At 40.5% G+C, this 21702-nt stretch overlaps 1 protein-coding gene across 3 annotated transcripts in view; it reads right to left on the bottom strand.

The window, feature by feature from the left end:
* Positions 1-21702, bottom strand: part of ESR1 (estrogen receptor 1) — a 376799-nt gene that overhangs the window by 215994 nt on the left and 139103 nt on the right. For all 3 annotated transcript variants that reach the window (XM_060616918.3, XM_060616917.3, XM_078447465.2), the window contains one exon: positions 15745-15935. In XM_060616918.3, the coding sequence (XP_060472901.1) occupies positions 15745-15935 (191 nt within the window). The remainder of the gene's footprint in view (positions 1-15744; positions 15936-21702) is intronic.

Genomic DNA, 21702 nt, shown 5'->3' with positions numbered 1-21702 from the left:
TCCTTGGCTCTGACAGCTTTCACCGTGCACCAGCAGACTATGCAAGAGAAAAGGGGGCTAATCTAATAGCAGCAGGAGTATTTTAAAAGAGCTGCCTTCTCAAGGAGGTGAAAATGAAGAGCTTTAAAAGAGAATGGCCTCAAAAACTAAACTTAATTTGGATAAAGAAGCTCCAGCATTATGAGAGTCAAGTGAGAAAATTTAATATCTCTAAAAAAGAAAATCACTAAGACATTCTGGATATTTCTCAGAGTTAAGGCAACAAAATATTCTCTCTGCCCCAAGGCAAAAAGAAACAGCTTCTCCTCGGGGCATATTAGTGCAGAGAAGGCCCTCTACATTTGCACTACTGACCCTGAACTGGGGTAGCCAGGAGCGGATGCAAAGCTCAGAACTTTCTGGGACTTCAGATAATTTATCCCAAAAAACAGAGGGTCAGCTCCTTGTCACTGGGGAGTTTTCTATCGCAAAGTCTCCTTGAAGGTATAGAGTTATTATTATTTTTTTTGTAACGAAGAAACAAAATAGAATCATTATAGTGATTAGTCCACCGCAAAGATAACAGGCTTTGAAAGCAAATTGCTTTGCTTTCAATTTTTCCAGCTACTTCAAGGTGACTCTCTTTTTTTTTAATTTTTTTTTAATGTTTATTTCTTTTTGAGACAGAGACAGAGCATGAGCAGGGAAGGGGCAGAAAGAGAAGGAGACACAGAATCCGAAGCAGGCTCCAGGCTCTGAGCTCTGAGCACAGAGCCGGACGCGGGGCTCGAACTCAAAAACCGCGAGATCGTGACCTGAGCCGAAGCCGGATGTTTAACCGACTGAGCCAGCCAGGCTCCCCCGGGTGACTTTTTTTTAATCCAACTACTTTCAGAATAAAAAATATACAAAATTTCTAAATGAAGAAGTGGGAGCAGAATGAATTGGTAGGGTTCATTTCATCAGTTGTTCCCCATGCCACTGGCATGGAGTTAATGGCAAAGGGCAGACTATTAAGGTAAGGAGCAAGCGCTGTCCCCAGACTGATTTAACATATGTCGTCCATTCAAATGTGTGTGGGCTTTATGGCAAACAGACGATGCAAATGCATTGGAAAGCCCCACTCCTTGTGTGAAAGCTTGTCAAAATGCCTTTTCTCCATTAGGGAACGCTGAGGAACAGTATAACCACTGTCGTGTGCAAGTCTTCAAATTTATCCCCTTTCAAAGTGTTCCTTGTTCTTGAAAGGCCTTGGCAGTGCTCTTCTAATGCATACATAGTCTAGCGCCTTAAACACAAAGCTAAGACACCAAGGGATAAAAGCCACATTCCAACTCGAAACTTGATGAATTTCAATGGCTGTACTGCCACATTCAAATCAAAGGGGGAAAAACTCTTACTAATCCTAATTCTCTTGAATGAGTACATTTTAAGACTTTGAGGACATCCTTTGCAAATACAAGGAAGCCTTTCAGAGGTAGTAGGACTTGAGAAATATGAAAAGGAAGTTAAGAGCCCCTACCCCTGGGCTCTTGCAATTGCCATTCCTCATTTCAGGAAGGTTTTTCTGTTACTGTGCAACTGCAATCAACAAGTGATAATGCCCAGCCCCGCCCGGAGGCTGGGTCCTGCTCTCCGGGATGTATGGTTAGAGGACACAGTCACTGTTTGGCTGCATGACTCCAATATTTCATCCTTGCTGGTCAGACCAGCTGCTGCAAAGACCTAGATCCCTGTTGTTATCATGGACACAAGTCCTTTCTTTCTCTTCCTTTGTCATAGCTTCTCAACAATCCAGAAGAAATGATATTTTGTTGACCTCGGCTACCTAATGTCCACCTGATGCAATTTCACTTGGGGTCATGAATGATAAAATGAAAGCTGCACTTCAGTGCAAACTTGTCCTCTTGCAAACAAAGAATAAAGACATATTGAAAATAAAGTATGAAGACTTGTAGGATACATAACGATCTTTCTCTACTAAGGAAATCAGTTCATCAATTGCAACATGGATTTTTTTTCTAAAGTTTATTTATTTTTGAGAGAGACAGAGACAGAACGCAAGTGGGTTGGGGCAGAGAGAGAGGGAGGCACAGAATCCGAAGTGAGCTCCAGGCTCTGAGATGTCAGCACAGAGCCCGACGTAGGGCTCGAACTCACGAACCGTGAGATTATGACCTGAGCCGAAGTCGGACGCTCAACCGCCTGAGCCACCCAGGCGCCCCGCAGCATGGATTTTTAACATAGTATTTTTATTAAGTAAAGAGGCTTATTGTAGAAAAAAATAGTAGATAAGCAAAAAAAATAAATAAAATTTAGCTATAATCCTTTCACTCAGAGAGTCACAGTTAATATTCTATAGTACATATCTCCAAAGTTTGGACATACTTCTTTCTCTCTCTCTCTCTCTCTCTCTCTCTCTCTCTATATATATATATATATATATATATATATATATGTGAATATGCCTATTTATGTATGTACCTATGTGTGTATACATGTGTATGTATTCACACACAAAAAAAGTGTTTACAAGAAACCTTTCACTCAAGCTCTTTCTCCTGTCTTGTATTCAGAAAAAGTGGCCACCTAAGAAGTATTTTATGAGCAAAGAATGGTCCATAAGACTTTTAACAGTACTTGTATCTTTAGGAAAAGTGGATTCAAACTCAGGTATTGTGACTCTGATGGCCTTAATTGGTTCAGTAAGTAGATGTGAGAAAAAGAGCAAGAAAAAAGGAAGAGGGTCCCTCAGCCCCAAACCCAAGCCAGCATGCACTTTGCTCCTCCTGTCCTTCCCCTGGATTTACAAAACTTCAGGGAGGAACACTGGCAGAACAGGCAGCAGAATGGAAAAAAAGCCCATTTTGGGGATCTAGGTTCATATACTTCTGTCATCTCATGTGTTCACACCAACTGCTAAGATAAATTACTGTAGAAAGGATGGAAGGAGGGGAAATGAAGTCTTTCAAACATCCTATACACAATTGATAAAAACTAACCAAACCATTTTCTTCCTTCTCCAAGATCAGGTTTACTGCCATGCTTTTAAACATTGAAGGATGTATCTAAGTTTATCACCTACTAATGGTTCACATTATGGGAACGTTTATGTCAAATTCTTGAAAGCAAAAGTCTCTGGCCATTTTCATAGATATCTCATAAAGCTAAAACCACGAAAAATATCAAGAAAGTTGCAAACATAAAAATTATGAAGTCGGGGGCACCTGAGTGGCTCAGCTGGTTGAACATCTGACTATTGATTTCAGCTCAGGTCACGGTCCCAGAGTCGTGGGATCAAGCCCTGCTTCGGGCTCCACACTGAGCCTGGAGCCTGCTTAAGATTCTCTTTCTCTCCCTCTCTCTTTCTCTCTCTCTCTCTCTCTCTCTCTCAAAATAAATAAACTTAAAAAACAATTATGAAGTCTATGTTGAGCATCCTAAATACATCTTAGCTTGGGAAAAACTGTTTTCTTCCACATCAAATATCAAATGTATTTATCTCCAGAAGAGCTGCGTTATTATTACTAGAGAGGAACATCTTTAGATATTTATTAACATCACTCATGTCAAACTTCAAAAATAAGCTGAAATAAAACATTACTCACATGCTGGAAATGAGTAAAGTATTATCAACTTCTAGACACAGCTAATAATAGGGATGCAGATATACACGTGGAATTATGTTTTTAAAACACATTACACATAGTGGGACGCCTGGGTGGCTCAGCTGGCTGAGCGTCCTACTTCAGCTCAGGTTCTTATCTCACGGTTCGCGGGTTTGAGCCTCACGTCAGGCTTTGTGCTCACGGCTGGGAGCCTGGAGCCTGCTTCAGATTCTGTGTGTGTGTCTCTCTCTGTCCCTCTCCTGCTCACACTCTGTCTCTCTCTCAAAAATAAACAAACATTTAAAAAAAAAAAACATTTTTAATAGGTTACAAATAGCAAAACACCCATGCTCTTCTAAAACACTACGTAACACTCTACAGCATTGAAGGTACAAAAGGGAGAATCCAATCACAGCAAATCATGGCACGCTTACAACGAGGCAGAATTCCCTGCCTGGTCCTCAGGACTGATACCACTTTCTTCTTTTTATTTATTTATTTATTTATTTATTTATTTATTTATTTAAATGTTTTTATTTATTTTTGAGAGAGAGTGAGCGCGCGCGCACACAAGTGGGGGAGGGGCAGAGAGAGACACACAGAATCAGAAAAACGTTCCAGGCTCTGAGCTGTCAGCACAGATCCCGACGCGGGGCTCAAACTCGTGAACTGTCAGATCATGACCCGAGCTGAAGTCGGTGGCTTAACCGACTGAGCCACTCAGGCGCCCTGGGACAGATACCACTTTAAACACCATCTCCTCCACAACGTCTTCGAGTTTGCTCCAGAGCAGTGTCTGCTCCCTCCTCTCAACTCATAACATTATCTTCCGAAATACTCTTCTGTCCCTGTATCCTATTTTGAGACGTCTCTGGCAGTGCAGAGTTGAGCTCTTCTGTGGTGTAATATATGTTTCACAACCTTTCCCTTTGTGTACAAGCTGAATCCTTCCCAGGATTTCAGGGTCTCTGGCTTAAATGTTTTTGCACTTGTGAGGAACGCGAGCAGGGAGGTCTGTGGGTGCGTACACGTGTGCTGGGAAGAGTACGGGAAGGAAAAACAAGGACTGAGTCAAGTAAAAGAGAGACCACCGTCCTTAGAAGGTCAGGCGGTGAAAAGGGAAGAGAAAGACATGTGCCAGAAACCACGGGTGAAGACACACCAATCCCACGAGGGTCTGGTGAAGCCATATTGCAAATTAACTTAATAAACACAGAAAAAATATATAAATAAATAAACACAGAAGCCAGTGCAAGGGATTGTGCATGAGGTAGAGGGTAGACAGGGCTGCTCTGCAGTGGGAAGGCGTACTTGGAGTGACTGGCATCTTAGCAATCAAAACCAAAACCAAACAAAACAAAACGAGGCACCTGGGGGCTCAACAGGTTCAGCGTCTGACTCCTGATTTCAGCTCAAGTCATGATCTGCCGGTTCATGAGGTCAAGTCCTGCGTCAGGCTCTCTCCCTCCCTCTCTCTGCCCCTCCCCAGCTCATAAGCACACATACTCTCAAAATAAATAAACACAAACTTAAAAAAAAATAAAAATAAAAGAGAAGACCATTGTTATGGTGACAATAAGGTACCACCATGGCCCTGGTTAATACAAGTGGCAAATGCACTTTTACATAATTTTCAAGTGAATCCCCTTATTAGTAACTTGAACATGTCAAAGGAACAAAACAATCATGAATTTCTATTATCTTACAAACCGTAATTTATTTTCTCTGGTGTATAAGGAAAACATTGTGCACTTAATGAGATACACTAAAGTGGTGTAGCCATTCTTCCAGGGCATTGTGTTTAGATTTCAATTACCAAAAAATTCATATTTATAAATGTAATCTAGGCACCCATTCACTCCATATTTCCTAATACATGACACATGATTCTGAAACTGCCAAATGAATCAGATAAAAATGATGCTCATTTGGATAAAATTTTAAATCTGTATACTCTTTCTCAAAGAAAACAGAATACTACCTATTGTAGAGAGACATTATAGTTAATAATTAATAACAATTGAATTATTTTCCTCTTGTTTTAATTTTTTAATTTATTTTTGATAAAGAGAGACAGAGTGTGAGCATGGAGGGGCAGAGACAGAGATGGAAACGCAGAATCGGAAGCAGGCTGCAGGCTCTGACCTATCAACACAGAGCCTAATGCGGGGCTCGAACTGGTGAACCAAGAGATAATGACCTGAGCTGAAGTCAGCCGCTTAACCGACTGAGCCACCCAGGCTCCCCGACAATTAAATTGTTTTCTTCTTTGATCCTTTATGTCTTAGCAACTGAAGACGTGAAATCTCTTTCTACCAGCGAAAGGAAGATGAAAATGTGGGGAGAAATAAGAGGTATATTTTCCCCACTCTATTCTCTCTCAAGGAAAGCAGTTCTTCCCTTCAAAAATATCAAATCTGCTCCATAATTTGCACATGAGCAGAGAATTAACATAACAGCAAGAAAAAGTTTTACCAAGTAAATGATAGATTCATGGAATAGATTCTTCTTGAATGTTATTTTTCCGTCAAAAGGCAGGCTATAGTATAACCTGTATATACAGACCTGAAATAGTAAAGTAGAATATATTGTTCAGAAATGAGCAGCCTACACTCAAAGCATACTTTTCTCTGAGCATCAGGAAAACAGGCCATGCTCTTTAAAAGGATAGAGCATTTTAAAGGTATTGACAGCAGCTTTCTATGAAGGAAAGAAATTCGGGCAGGATTGGGCCATGGGCCACCATTGGTAGGTTTTATAAGAACAATATGAGCACATAATTTTGAGGGGTAGTTGTTGCCCTCTGAAAATGTGCCAATTAAAGGCTATGTATAATTTTGCGTGAAATTACTGCCACTCATAAGTAAGGCTTTCTACTGGCATTGTTGATATGCTTAACCACTATATACGGGCACAAAGTCTACCACTTTAATGGAAATCGTCGATGCCATCACCAGGACAGAACCACTTAGTAGGGAAATTGGAAATTTAATTTCAATCAGATGAACAAAAAATGAAGAGGAACGCTTGAAGCAGTAACATAAAAAACACCAGCGATTAAAAACATTTGGAACCTTTGCTTACCCTTCAAAGGCATTTGTTGCCATGGTTTTTAAAGACCTCTGAAAGCTTCAGCTGTGTCCACAAGAGCTGCCAAGAAATAGGGGCTCTATACTGATTGTATTTGTCAAATGCTTTTTGTCTTAATTATCTCCAAGGTAAAGATTACTGGGCCAAAGGGAAAAAAAAGGACGAGCCACTATCATTTCACAGGTAAAAAAGACTATGATTTTGCTCTTCTGAGCCCTTCCTCCAATGCATGCGTGCGGGTGAGAACACACATCTAATTTCATACGATGGCAATCAAGACTAGCAAGTACCTAAAAGTGGTAATGAGAATGACATTCTTACATGGAAAGAAGTTCTGGGGTTTGAATCTCGGGGCGGGGCCTTTCTTTTCGTCTGATGAGAACCAGGAGCCAAACATTTAGCAAATTTACCAATACCTGGGGGTCAGGCCTTTCTTTCATAAAGTTTCATTAAAATGTTTTCATTTGAAAATTACATAATACTCGTATGTGTACACGGTGAAATTCTTCTGCCCTTCAGCCTCACGTGACTACAACATAGAGAGTAAAAATGAGAAGTGGAAATAATGGAAGGATTAGGCAAGCTCTGGGTTAGAAAGGATGTCTGTGGACTCCCACAGTATAAATAATTTGGGGGAAAAAACCTGCTTTTTATTTGAAAATCATAAAAATGCTTATATTTGTTCCTGCCGTCTACTATTTGTACAGCTTAACGTGATGGAGCCAGCATATTCTTTTTTAAATTGTAAGCTCCTGGAGAGCAGCATTTGGCCCTCTTGGGCTAATTTGTGATTTTCCTCTTTAGAAGGGCCTCAAACATACACTTTTAATAATAAGAGTGTTTCTTTCAAGGTTTTGGTAAGATGCAGGGAACTCATAATACATTATTATGAGAATCAAGAGGAAGTTTCTGGAGTTACTTCTCCATTATTAATAATGGGCAGCCCTCAGGAAGCAGTTAAACCATTCTTTTCACTAAGTTTCTTTAAAATTAATTGAGGAAATTGATTCAAATCCCCACCCCTGGATCGTCTGCAGAGTGCTGATTCACTTTCTGCATCTGCTGGGTAATTCTGCCTGGACACCCAGCTATCATGTCAAATTCAGTATGTCTGGAATTGAACTCACCCCAACCCCTCTCTAATTGGCCTTTCTCTTGCTCTTCTCAGCTCAGGTGGTGACACCATTATTCTTCCTCTGTGTCTGATACTTTTTAACCCCCTCCTCTCCCAGACATCCCATGCTGAATCATCTTAAAGCAATGTAGATTCTTTCATTATAATATCTTTCAGTCTACTTCTTTTTTGCCCCGTTTCACAAATTCCCAAAAGACAAGATTTTTAGCCTTTCTAAGCTATTGGAATACCAGCCAACGTAGTCATCATGTTTCCACTTTCTCCCTCTGTGGTCTTCTCCTATATGCCTCTGGCAGGTTAATCCTAATTAAAGTGTGTTTTGTCCTATCTTTCTTATTATTGAAAAAAAAATGCAATGGTTTTGTGTTACCTAAAGCCCACACACTGATTCTAACCTCCTTTCATACTTTTGTTTATTCACTGAATGGCTCCTATAAAACAAAGACTTGGGGAGCCTGGGTGGCTCAGTTGGTTGAGACTCTGACTCTTGATTTCAGCTCAGGTCACGATCCCAGGGTCATGGGATTGAGCCCCATGTTGGGCTCCATACTAAGCATGGAGCCTTCGCAAGACCTTTCTCTCGTGCACATGCTAAAATAATAATAATAATAATAATAATAATAATAATAATAAAGATTAAGCCTTGATCTGGGCCTTACCTGTGAGATGCTCACATTCCGTAACAGAAAGACACATCTACACAAATACTCACAGTCCCAGACAATGGGAACAAGGTAACACAGAAGGCCACAGGGGAGAACTTCTGCATTAACAGCAGAAAAGGTTTGATCACAGTAACTTTTGACTAGAATAGAAAGAAACTTTACTGTTAAGTTTGGAAAGAAATTCCCAGCAAAGAAATGGAATGCTCATATTTGAGTAACAACAAGTCAAAAGTAGAAACAGTGATTTGGAAATTCTTGAATGGTTGCCTAAGGATTATTCCATGGGCCAGGAAAGTCATTAAAGCATTCTTTATATACAAGGTATTGACATGATTAGTGATTTGCTCTAAGAACATTAGTAGAAGGGCAGTGTTCACAATGGCTTGGAAGAAGGAAAAACAAATGAACCCAATGGTTTAGGTGAAGGAGAAGGCAAAAGGAAAAATCAAATGACTGCAGTGATCCTGGAGAAAGTTAGCGGGAATTGGATGAAGTTAGGGGGAATGAGAGACGTGGTCTCAACAGACTACACAACAGTTCTGCCGGGAAACCTCAGGGGCGGTGCCGCACAGCAAGCAGGCGAAGAGACTGACTGCAAGGATTGAAGTACGGGTACCTGAGGGTACAATCGGGAAACAGACACAAACAGCAGTCCTGGGGAGGAGTGGCTGGTGTCCAATGATGACACTTGAGGAGTCACTACATGAAGCAAGGTGGAGGCAGGAGCTAGCTGTGGGAGATATTTGCATAGTTGTGGCACTTAGGGGCTTAAATATTGTTTCCCTAGGGCTTCCGTAACAAAACACAAGTGACTAACTTAAAACAACATGAAGTATTGTCCCGCAGTTCTGGAGGCTAAAAATCTGAAGTCAAGTTGTCAGCGAGATAACATGAAGTGCTAGCATAGCTAATGGTGTACAGATAGACTTGGGATTCCACTGCACACACTCTCTGAACGCTGTGGAGAACACCACTGCCTTGCCTCTTCGTAGCTTCTGGCTCTTGCCTGCAATCTTTGGTGTTCTTCGGCATGTAGACACATCACTCCAATCTCTCTCTCCATCGGCTCATGGCATCCTCCTCCCTGTCTCTGTATCCAAACGTCCCTCTTCTTCTTATAAGGACACTAGTCCTATTCAATTAAGGGCCAATATGACTTCAACTAATTATATCTGCAAAGACCTTATTTCCTAATAACGTCACATCCTCAGGCACTGGGGGCTAGAACTTCAACATGGGTTTTGGGGAAGCACAACTAAACCCATAGCAGATATGCCTGCGACCATCTAGGAAACTGGGTGGAGAAAAAAAAGGATGGGAAAATGAAAGGAAAACAGATTACAGATGCTGGGGAGTGCCTACTTCCAAAAAGCTGTAAAGGAGGGATGCCTGGGTGGCTCAGTCGGTTGAGCATTTGACTCTTGGTTTTGGCTCAGGTCACATCTCACAGGTTTGTGGGACGGAGCCCCACGTGGGGCTCTCTGCTGACAATGCAAAGCCTGCTTGGGATTCCCTCTCCCCCCACCCTCTGCCCCTTCCCACTGTTCTCTCTCCCTCTCCAAACAAACAAATAAACAAACATTTTTTAAAAGGCTGAAGAGAAAACAAAAAGAGGTAGAAAGAGAACAGTAAGCCCCAGTTCTCTCAAGACTTATTTACTCAGTTTCCACTGAGCTTTTCTTGGCTTATGCTACTTCACATTTCTGGAATTATTTTCCAGACTTCTTGTTGTCTATGAAAATCCTTCATTTCTTTTTAGACATATATTGAATACACCATTTGCATTAATGCTTCTCTTACTGGCCACACCGAATGAAATTTCCTCCTTCTCTGACGTCCTATAGCGGTCTTTATCTACCATTCTTTTGACCTCTTGTCACAGTCTATTTTTTTTATTTTTTAAAATGTTTATTTATTTTTGAAGGAGAGAGACAGAGCATGAGCTAGGGAGGGGCAGAGAGAGACAGAGGGAGACACAGAATCCAAAGTGGGCTCCAGGCTCTGAGCTGTCAGCACAGAGCCCGATGTGGGGCTTGAACTCAGAAGCAGTGAGATCATGACCTGAGCTGAAGTCAGACGCCCAACCGACTGAGCCATCCAGGTGCCCCTTGTCATAGTCTGTTTAACAGAGATGTGCCCAACACTACCAGAGGCACTGGTACAACAGTAACTCACAGGGCAGACCAGATCTGAAACCAGCTTTCACTGAGCTTACTTACATTCAAGTTTGGGTGGGAACATGGGGAAGCGGCACCTGGTACAGACAATCATCAACCAAATGAATAAATAAAAGAACTTCATTAAGGGTTTAAGGCCCTTAAAGTAAAAATAAGGGTAATGGAGTAAACATTAAAAAAAAAAAAAACTAGGGGCAAACATTTGTAGGGTTACTTTGGCTAAGGTAATCAGGGAAGATTTCTCTGAGAAAGCGATCTTGGGCAGAGATCCAAATGACAAGAAAGCAACAGAGTAAAGGTCCAGATGTTGCACGCAAAGGGGAAAACATGCTGAGGTCCTGAGGAAGGAACACGGTTGGTGTGCTGGAGGAAGAGAAAGAAGGCCACTGTGGCTGGACTGCAGTGAATGGGGAGGAGGGGGGCGGAAATAAGCAGGACTAAGGGAGTGAAGAGTATTTTAAGCCATAGAAGGGAATCTGGACTTCAAGAGCAGTGAGTTTTAAGACCACATGACCTGATTAATATATTTAAAAGATTTCACCTGCTGTTACATGGAAACTAGATGGTAGAGGGGCAAGTGTGAAATATGAAGATCAAAGATTTAGTATTTTTGTGTGCATATACTGCCAGACCTCAACTTTGAGCCATATCTCTGAAAGGATTCCAGAGATAAAATAGTTACATAATGAGAGAGCAGCCTCCAGTTATCCCCCATCCTCTGGACTTTTCCCAGGCATGGGTACATATGTCAAGCCGGAAGGTAGCCAGAAATAGGAAACTAAACATAAAAACTAATACAGCGTGGGTGAACAAGGGTGAGTCCCTAGGCATGAAAGAACTAAGTTCTCTTTTAATACAGCTCTACAAAGTGGATGGACCCAACTAAGTGGACTGAAGGTCTTCAGAAAGTCTCTGCTTATCCTCAGCTGCTGTTGAAGGAGCTATCCAGGGTGCTGGAATGTCTCACCACCCCCTCCCAACCTCCCCCACCCCCCGCCCCCACCAGTGCTTTCTAAGGCCTGATAGATAAAGCTTCTCAGTTATCCTTGTTGGACCCAAGACCCCACTGTCTTGAACCACAACCAGACTCCACCCTGGTATCACCCTGATGTCCTTAGGATCTTAGCTCACCTTTAATCCAACACCTGCCTGGACCATGTCTGTTTGATCTAATGGTCATCATCTTCTATATACACATTAGCGAGATAACATGAAGTGGTAGCATAGCTAATGGTGTACAGATAGACTTGGGATTCCACTGTACCTCATGACCATTTGAAATGATAGTGTCAGGGAAGAAGTGAGTTCAGGGGAGTCCTTTTTCCTCAAAACAATACTCAAAAGTAGTACCTGGCTGTTGAACCAATCATCACATCTGCTTATATAACTCATCCAAAGTCTCTGCTTACAATACATCTTAAGGAACACTGATTCTCCACCTGCAATGATTAACAAGTTCCATATAATACTCCATTTACCCCTTCCTTAAATAGTGTCTTTGACTTTTCTTTAAAAAAAAAAAAAAAAAAGTATGTTTAACTGAAGGCCATTACTCAATTTCTTGAGTAATCAAGTTTATACACTAAGTAGTGGATGAAAATTTGTATGCTTTCAAATCAAACACTTTACCTCTTCAACGAAAACACTTAGAGCACTAGAGCAATCTGATGGATACTCATTTCTAGCTCTTTTCTTAAGTAACAAGAAAAACAGGGACAGCTACAGCATCTTCAGAAGTTTCTACCTGCATGTCAGACCCTTCACTGTCCTTAAATAGGTTTGAGGGGCAGTGTGACTTATAAAGAGCCAAAGAAGTTCAGTAAAACTTTTTAGTTGCAAGTTATCAAGACTATCATGAGAAAATGGGACAAGAAATCACTAAACGTGCTCTTGTATTCCCTCTTATATGAACAAACAAATCAAATACATAGAAATGCTACTCAAGTAAAAAGGAAATAAACTACTTGGTTTCTACATAATCTAAGAATATATACATGGTTCAAGAACGTCTTTGTTTAATCTAAGGGTCAATTTTATTAATAACTATTCACAGAACTCCCCAAACTCCATTTCACCTCCTGGTCTTTGCTCATATGCTCACTCCTGTAAGTGAACACCCATCCCATCTTTCTTCATTTTGCTCACTTGCCTCATCCTCCAGACTTAATTTTAAATCAAGAAACATCCTCAGAGCCTGACTCACACCCACCAGCACTGAGACAAGTTTGGACTCTTGTAACACCCTGCACTCACCCTCATCTTGGCGCTTTTCACACTGTAATTTGGTTGCCAATTTATTTGTCCAACACTCCCATTACTTTCTAAGGTCTATGAGAATAAGGACCATGTCTTTCCTATAATTGTGTCTCCAGGGCCTTGTACAGTGTTGTGCTTAGTAAAGGTAATCAACAAATAAATGAATAAATAAATTTAATCATTTTAAGGTCCTCCCTCCCTATCTCTAAAAGTCAATATCTCTGCTTCAAATCTATGCTTCTTCCAGAATATTGAAGTGGATTCAATATTCATCTCACTTAATAGACCTTATTTAAGTGATTTCATACCATGAAGTTTTTGAAGCCAGGTAGAAATTGTACTTTATACAATTTATACATAGTACAATTTTATATAGTATAATTTATATTACAATGAAATCCTACTATTTAGTCTGTGTCTACAAGATGTAAGTGAGACATGTATTTTAACCATCAAAAAGCAAGCAGAATTTTTTTTAATATTTGAACTTAAGATAAAGCCATACCAATAAAACATTTATTTTTATTAGCTCACATTTCCTTCACTACTTTTTTACAAGTGTATCTTCCTCTTTTCTGTGTTTTTTGTTCTGATGCCTTAATGCTTAGAGACAATACTAAGTTTGATGTGAACTTATATAGTTCACTTTTCAAAGCGGAACAAAAGGATGAAAATAATTTGTGAGAATGTTGCTATTATTCCTTGAAGAAAGGTCATTTCTATCTTTAATCTTAATAATTTGATTTTTATAACTAAAACGTCTCTTTTCTTATATTCGTCTATTATTTTCCTTATCTTTATCATATAATAGCACTTTACCTATACTGACTTACTTTAATCATATCATAAAACAAGTACCTTTGCCTCCCCAAATAAATTTCCCAAATAAACTCCAAATCTTGTAGGATTATGGATTATGTTTTACACATATTTTGATTTCCCTCAGAACAACTAGCACAGGTACAAAGTAAGTTTTTAGTAAACATGAATAGTCAAAACTTCAGATTTAGAAACAATCTATTCCCTTTCCATACATTAAATCAAGGGTCAGCAAATTATGGCTCACAGGTCATTTCTGGTCAGTTCTGGTCTGTTTTTGTATACAAAGTTTTATTGGTGCACACCTATTTATTTATATATTGTCTATGGCCCCTTACAGGCCACAATGTCAGAGTTGAGTAGCTGCAACAAAGTCTATATGCAAAGCCTAAAATAGTTACTCTCTGACCTTTTACAAAAAAACAAATTTACTGAACACTGCTCTAAATCGTTTTTACAGATGAGAGAACTCAGTTTCAGATAAGTGACTTGTCCAAATTTGTAGTTGAACCTGTTCACTAAACCTACCCTTGTCAGATGATTTGTCAACACAAAATTAAATGTTTGATGAAAATAATGCTAGTTTAGAATTTACAAAAGCAAATAAACATTAATATCACAATTGAAGATAGCTGTCGAAAGACCTTTATGGGCTTATGCTAACCAAAACCAAAACAGAAATAACATTTTTCTAAATTAAGATAGTATCGCTGGGGCGCCAGGGTGGCTAGGTCAGTTGGGCATTCTACTTTAGCTCGGGTCACAATCTTGCAGTCTGTGAGTTCGAGCCCTGCATTGGGCTGTGCTGACAGCACGGAGCCTGGAGCCTGCTTCTGATCCTCTCTCTCTCTCTCTCAAAAATAAACATTAAAATTTCTAAAAATATAGTATCAGTTGGTAAAATTAAATAATCTATGTTGCTTGAACACATAGATATAGGTATACGTGTGTGTGTGTGTGTGTGTGTGTGTGTGTGTATTTATTTATAGATATCTTTGTGTGGATACGTATATATATATGTAATATATATATATATATATAAACAAAAATTTACTATCAGAGAATATCATTAATTTTATTAAGAAATCCAACAAAAAAAGTCCAAGTACTACAGAAGACTTCTAAAAGATGTTGAAAATAATAACTGTCAAAAAACTGCTTTTCAAATGGACCAAGACAAAGTTAATTCAGCTAACCTAAACTCCTATCAGATTGCTATTCCTGTCAGACAAAGGAAATTTAGCATAGATATTTTCAGTAGTAAAAATGAATGGTATTCCCCCCAGGGCATACTCTAAAATACAATAATATAGACACTCTTGGAGTAGAAATAAATTGTAGCTGGCAGTATAAAGAAGAAGCTGTACTTGATAAACCATATACAAGAAAAGGATCAAGCAGACAGGTGAATGAAATGTAACAAGTAAATACTTAATAACTGCTTATACACATAATATGCCCCCCTACTACAAGTCACAGCTATTGTGTCTTCTCATTTTAGCAAAAGGTCATTTCATCCACTGAGACAACAAAGAGATGGAAGAAAAGCGAGAGAAGAACAAGTTAAATTAGAATTGGTCTGGAGCAAAGATCAGAACAGAAGACATGTCTGGACACAGCCAAGGTGGCAAGGTAATCATGTACAGACAATTAACATTACACAGTATCCTATAAGCTTAGTTGCCTACAACACACGAATATCCACCTGCCCTTCCCTCATCAGGGCACAAACATATCAATACCCAGCTACTGGAGTCCTCTTCCCGTAGGGTTGCTCAAGACTGCTTGGATCTTGCCAAATGGAGGAAGCGTAATTACTCAGCCACAACTGTCCTGGTCTTTGTCAACTCTTTCTCCTGAGAACTTTTTTTTTCACTATCTTTCTACCAGAGATACTGGTGGACCTACTAGGTATTAGTGTTCTTCGACAAATGGCTGCTCTTATGCCTTCCTTCTTCAGTGGCTTCCCCCCTTAGGATTAAAAGTGGAATAGGTCGCTTTTAACACACTATTACCTTGAATACTTCTCTTGAAGAAGGCCTTACAGCCCTCACAGGACCATACTCCATAATGGTAGCCTGAGGCATAGTCATTGCATACTGCACAGTAGCGGGTCTCCTTGGCAGACTCCATGGCCATGCTTCCCTTATCACCAGTACTGGCCAATCTCTCTCTGCCACTCTGGCGCCGATTATCTGAATTTGGCCTGGAAAAAAAAAATAGGAGAAAATAAAAAACAGTGAATCTATTAACATTAGAAAAGCAAAACATGTACCCTCTTCCAAAGAATAAGAGGCTTGGGGGATGCAGAAGATCCACTTTATTCTGACATTTTGAAATAATGAATCATAATGTAAGCTAATCTTTCATTACCTCTTGCCAGCTGTTGCAGCAAAAGGTGTTTGCCTATTATATTAACCTTGACGGGAAATTGTTTATTGCAAACTTGCTTAAAAAATGGACTGCCTACACCAGAATATATTATCTAGAAAATGACAAAATGAAATTAAGTGGTTTCTAATAGATTTATTCATTTTTTTTCAGGGATTCAAAATTAATGCAGAACCATTAGAGACCAATGCTCATTCTAATTCTAGACACACTAAGAAGCCTTAGGAAATAGAGACAAAGTATAAAGCAGCTGGGGCATTTGAAACTCGAATGAACTGACGAACAACTCTGAACATGTATAGAAAGATAGCAATTCACATTTTCATGTCATTGTTACCATGTAACCCTTGCTATCAATTTTTACAACTTGACTCTAATTTAAGGATGCCATTCGATATTCAATACTCCTTTTTAAGAATGTGTAGAATAAGGGGCACCTGGCTGGCTCAGTAGGTTTAACATCTGACTTCGGCTCAGGTCATGATCTCATGCTTCATGGGTTTGAGCCCCACATCCGGCTCTATGCTGAAAGCGCCGAGCCTGGAGCCTGCTTCAGATTCTGTCTCCCTCTCTCTCTGCCCTTCCCCCACTCACACTCTGTCTCTGTCATTCAACAATAAATAAAACATTTTTTAAAAAAAAGAATATGTAGAATGAGAAGAGCAGAAGAACACAGACAATTACTCCAACCTATAAAAGTTTCATAGAGGAAACATAACCTCAGAAAGAAATGTGAGAATGGACAGTCAGTTCTGGAAGAACCAAGGAAACGGAGAAGTAAAAAGTTTTAAAGAAGTAGAAAGCTTTCAGAAGGTAGATGGATTAATAGTGCCAAATGGGGCAGAGAAATCCAATAAAGCAAGGACAGATGAAATGAAGTGAGAGTCGACAAAGAGGAACCTCAGCAAGGAGTTTGAGCGGAAGAGTACAGCACAAGCCAAAAGCCAGTGGTAGAAACGTGAATGGAGTATGAGGAAATCAAAATGAGAGAAGGCCATTCCTTTGAGACTCTGCATGAGAGTGAGCAGAGACAGAGATGGGGTGATCACTGAAGAATATAGGGATTAGGAGGATTTTTATTGGCCAACAGGGTGGAGAAGTAGGGGGAATCCATACTTCCTGTGTCTCTCAAAGACGTGTAGAAGCCAAAGGACTTTGAACACCAGAGCCTGGGAGGAAAAGAGACTGAATCTACTAGGAAGAAAATGAGAAAGCTCGAAAAAAGATAGGTGGGTAACTGCAAACTGGGGGAGATAAAAAAAGGCCCCGTGGACATGGAGGGGAGGGACCCCCTTCTGCCGAGAGACAAAGGGAAGAGAAAGAGCAGGTAGGGAAGTGCAGGACCGTAGCTGGACAGGAGAAAGACCTCGGATAGAGACTGAGAGGCATCTGATTCTAACTGCGGGGCTTTCTCTGGACTGGGGCGGGCTCCCTATTCGCACATCTGGGGAGGAGGGGCGCCAGCCCTGGGTACCGTGGTAGGTCAGGGCTCAGTCCTCAGCGGGAGAAAGTGGTTCCCTCCCTGAAGGGCTGCGCGATAGCACAGAACCTGCCTTTGTCCGCCACCCTGCGCGCAAGTGGCTGGGCCGAGGGCTCAGTCTGCAGGAGGAAAAGGCGGCCGTTTTCCTGGAGTGCCGTGGGAAAAGACAAAGCCTGGTGTGTCCGCCACCCGGGGGGCTCCCGGGGAGGGCAGCGGCTCAGTCCACAGTAGGAGAAGGCAGTCCTCCCTGAAGCGTGGGGAGCACAGACAAAACCGGCCGAGACCACATATCAGGCACGGAGAGGTGCTTCCCCAGCGCCAGAGCGCGCGGAGCGGGACTTTGAATCCTAGCCAAGCGCAGGGTCAGGGGAGTTGGCGGAGCAAGGAAGAACCGCCCCGTCTGCGCCCGCCGAGTGAGGACGACTCAAACTGAGTCCACCGGGTGGGCTCCGTGGAGAAGACACTGAGGGATCACCATCCCCCCCCCCCCCCCCGCCCCCAACCAAGGCAGGGCCTCAGGGATCACTCCCCCGCCCATAGTGGAGGTGGGTCCACATTACGCCAAACCACGCCCCCTTGTGCTGGGTAACTGCGTAGCCACCAGATCGGAACAGACCTTGCAGACAGCTACTCCCCACAAGTGATGCAGTTGCCTGGATTAACTCTAGGTCAACTCTGGATATATAAATATATTCTACTCCCCCTTTCTCCTCCTTATCTCTTCCCTCCCCTAGGCTGGTTACTCTGGTTATTGGTCTCTCTAAACAGACATATTTAATCCATTGTCTTGATACATGCTCTACACCTCCTTCTTTACACTCCTTTCTGTCTGGAATAATCAAGCCATAGAGTTTCTCTGCCTGGGTAACTTTATCTTCGTTTCATTTTCCCCGCCTCCATCTTTATTTCCCTTTCTCTCTCTCTGGATTAAGGCTTTTAGTCTCTCTGCCTAAATCAATGTTTATTTTTTCTACCCCCCTCCATGCATTTCTCTCCTTGTATGTGCTCATTCATCAGCACTGCCTCCACCCTCTTTACTTGTAGTTGGTGTTTTTGGGTTTTTCGTTTCTAGTCTTTAGTTTTTTGTTTGTGTTTATTTGTTTGTGTTATTCGTGTGTTTGCGTGTTTTTGTCTCCTGTTTGTCTGTTTTCCTTTACGGGGCTACTCCAAGGAACAAATCAAAGCACCCCTGGTGGAGGGTCCAAAATATCACTATGAGTAGGATAATAAAATAACCAAAGTCACAACAACAGAGAGCAAGTAACGATCTCTGAAAACACACCTCCTGAAGGGCCAGGCTCTGGACAGTGTATGACCCTCTTTCAATATAGCAGTGCTCACAGGTGCAGAGCCCACAAACTTTTAAAACGCATAAGGGACAGAAAACTAGACAAAATGACGAAACAGAAGAATTCTCCTCAAAAGAAATTCCAGGAAGTAGTGACAGCTAGCGAATTGATCAAAACCGATTTCAGCAACATAACAGAAGAAGAATTTAGAATAATAGTCATAAAATTAATCGCCGGGCTTGAAAAAAGCACAGAGGATAGCAGAGAATCTATTGCTACAGAGGTCAAGGGACTAAAAAATAGTCTTGATGAATTTAAAAATGCTATAAATGAGGTGCAAAATAGATGGAGGTGGCCACTGCACAGATTGAAGAGACAGAGGAGAGAATAGGTGAATTAGAAGATAAAATTATGGAGAAAAAGGAAGGTGAGAAAAAGATTTAAAAAATCCAGGAGTACGAGGGGAGAATTAGAGAACTAAGTGATGGAATCAAACAGAACAATATCTGTATCATAGGAATTCCAGAAGAAGAAGAGAGAGAGAAAGGGGCTGAAGGTGTACTTGAACAAATCATAGCTGAGAACTTCTCTAATCTGGGGAAGGAAACAGGCATTGAAATCCAAGAGGCACAGAGAACTCCCTTTAGACATAACTTGAATCGATCTTCTGCATGACATATCATAGTAAAACTGGCAGAATGCAAGGATAAAGAGAGAATTCTGAAAGCAGCTAAAAATAAATGGGCCTTAACGTACAAAGGTAGACACATAAGGGTAGTAGCAGACCTATCTACTGAAACTTGGCAGGCCAGAAAGGAATGGCAGGAAATCTTCAATGTGATAAACAGAAAAAATATGCAGCCAAGAATCCTTTACCTAAAAGTCCGTCATTCAGAATAGAAGGAGAGATAAAGGCTTTCCCAAACAAACAAAAACTGAAGGAATTCATCATCACTAAACCACCCCTACAAGAGATTCTAAGGGGCACTCTGTGACTAAAATGTTACAAGGACCACAAAGGACCAGAGACACCACTACAAGCATGAAAACTACAGTTATCACAATGACTCTAAACACATATCTTTCAATAATAACACTGAATGTAAATTGACTACATGCTCCAATCAAAAGCCATAGGGTATCAGAATGGATAAAAAAAAAAAAAAAAAAAAAACAAGACCCATCTATTTGCTGTCTATAAGAGACTCATTTCAGACCTGAGGACACCTTCAGATTGAAAGTGAGGGGATGGAGAACTGTCTATCACGCTATTGGAAGTCAAAAGAAAGCTGGAGTAGCCATACTTATATCAGACAAACTAGACTTTAAATTAAAGGCTGTAACAAGAGGTGAAGAAGGGCATTATATAATAATTACAGGATCTATCCATCAGGAAGAGCTAACAATTATAAATATCTATGCATCAAATTCGGAAGCCCCCAAAATATGTAAAACAATTCATCACAAACATAAGCAACCTTATTGACAAGAATGTGGTAATTGCAAGAGACTTTAATACTCCACTTACAATAATGGATAGAACATCTAGACAGAGAATAAATAAAGAAACAAGGGCCCTGAATGATATATTGGGTCAGATGGACTTCACAGATATATTTAGAACTCTGCATCCCAAAGCAACAGAATATAATTTCTTCTCGAGTGCACATGGAACACTCTGCAAGATAGATCACATACTTGGTCACAAACAGCCCTTCATAAGTATAAAAGAATTGAGATCATACCATGCACACTTTCAGATCACAGTGCTATGAGACTTGAAATTAACCACAGGAAAAAGTCTGGAAAACCTCCAAAAGCATGGAGGTTAAAGAACACCCTCCTAAAGAATGCATGGGTCAACCAGGGAATTAGAGAAGAAATTTAAAAAATAAATGGAAGCAAATGAAAATGAAAATACAACAATTCAAATGCTTTGGGATACAGCGAAGGCAGTCCTGAGAGAAAAATATATTGCAATCCAGGCCTATCTCAAGAAACAAGAAAAATCCCAAATACAAAATCTAACAGCACACCTAAAGGAAACAGAAGCAGAACAGCAAAGATACCCCAAACCCACCAGAAGAAGAGAAATAATAAAGATCAGAGCAGAAATAAATAATATAGAATCTAAAAAAAACAGTAGAGAAGATCAATGAAACCAAGAGTTGGTTTTTTGAAAAAATAAACAAAATTGATAACCCTCTAGCCAGGCTTCTCAAAAAGAAAAGGGAGATGACCCAAACAGGTAAAATGATGAATGAAAATGGAATTATTACAACCAATCCCTCAGAAATACAAGCAATTATCAGGGAATACTATGAAAAATTATATGCCAACAAACTGGACAACCTGGAAGAAATGGAGAAATTCCTAAGCACCCACACACTTCCAAAACTCAAACAGGAAGAAATAGAAAATTTGAACAGACCCATAACCAGTGAAGAAATTGAACCAGTTATCAAAAATCTCCCAACAAATAAGAGTCCAGGACCAGAAGACTTCCCTGGGGAATTCTACCAGACATTTAAGGCAGAAATAATACCTATCCTTCTCTATCCTTCTCAAGCTGTTCCAAAAAATAGAAAGGGAAGGAAAACTTACAGACTCATTCTATGAAGCCAGCATTACTTTGATTCCCAAACGAGACAGAGACCCAGCAAAAAAAGAGAACTGCAAGCCAATATCCCTGATGAATATGGGTGCAAAAATTCTCAACAAGATACTAGCAAATCAAATTCAACAGCATATGAAAAGAATTATTCACCATGATCAAGTGGAACTCATTCCTGGCATGCAGGGCTGGTTCAATA

Source organism: Panthera onca, chromosome B2, assembly GCF_046562875.1.
Source record: "Panthera onca isolate mPanOnc1 chromosome B2, mPanOnc1 haplotype 2, whole genome shotgun sequence".
In the NCBI taxonomy this organism is placed as follows: domain Eukaryota; kingdom Metazoa; phylum Chordata; class Mammalia; order Carnivora; family Felidae; genus Panthera; species Panthera onca.
This window is presented reverse-complemented; position numbering and strand designations above follow the sequence as displayed.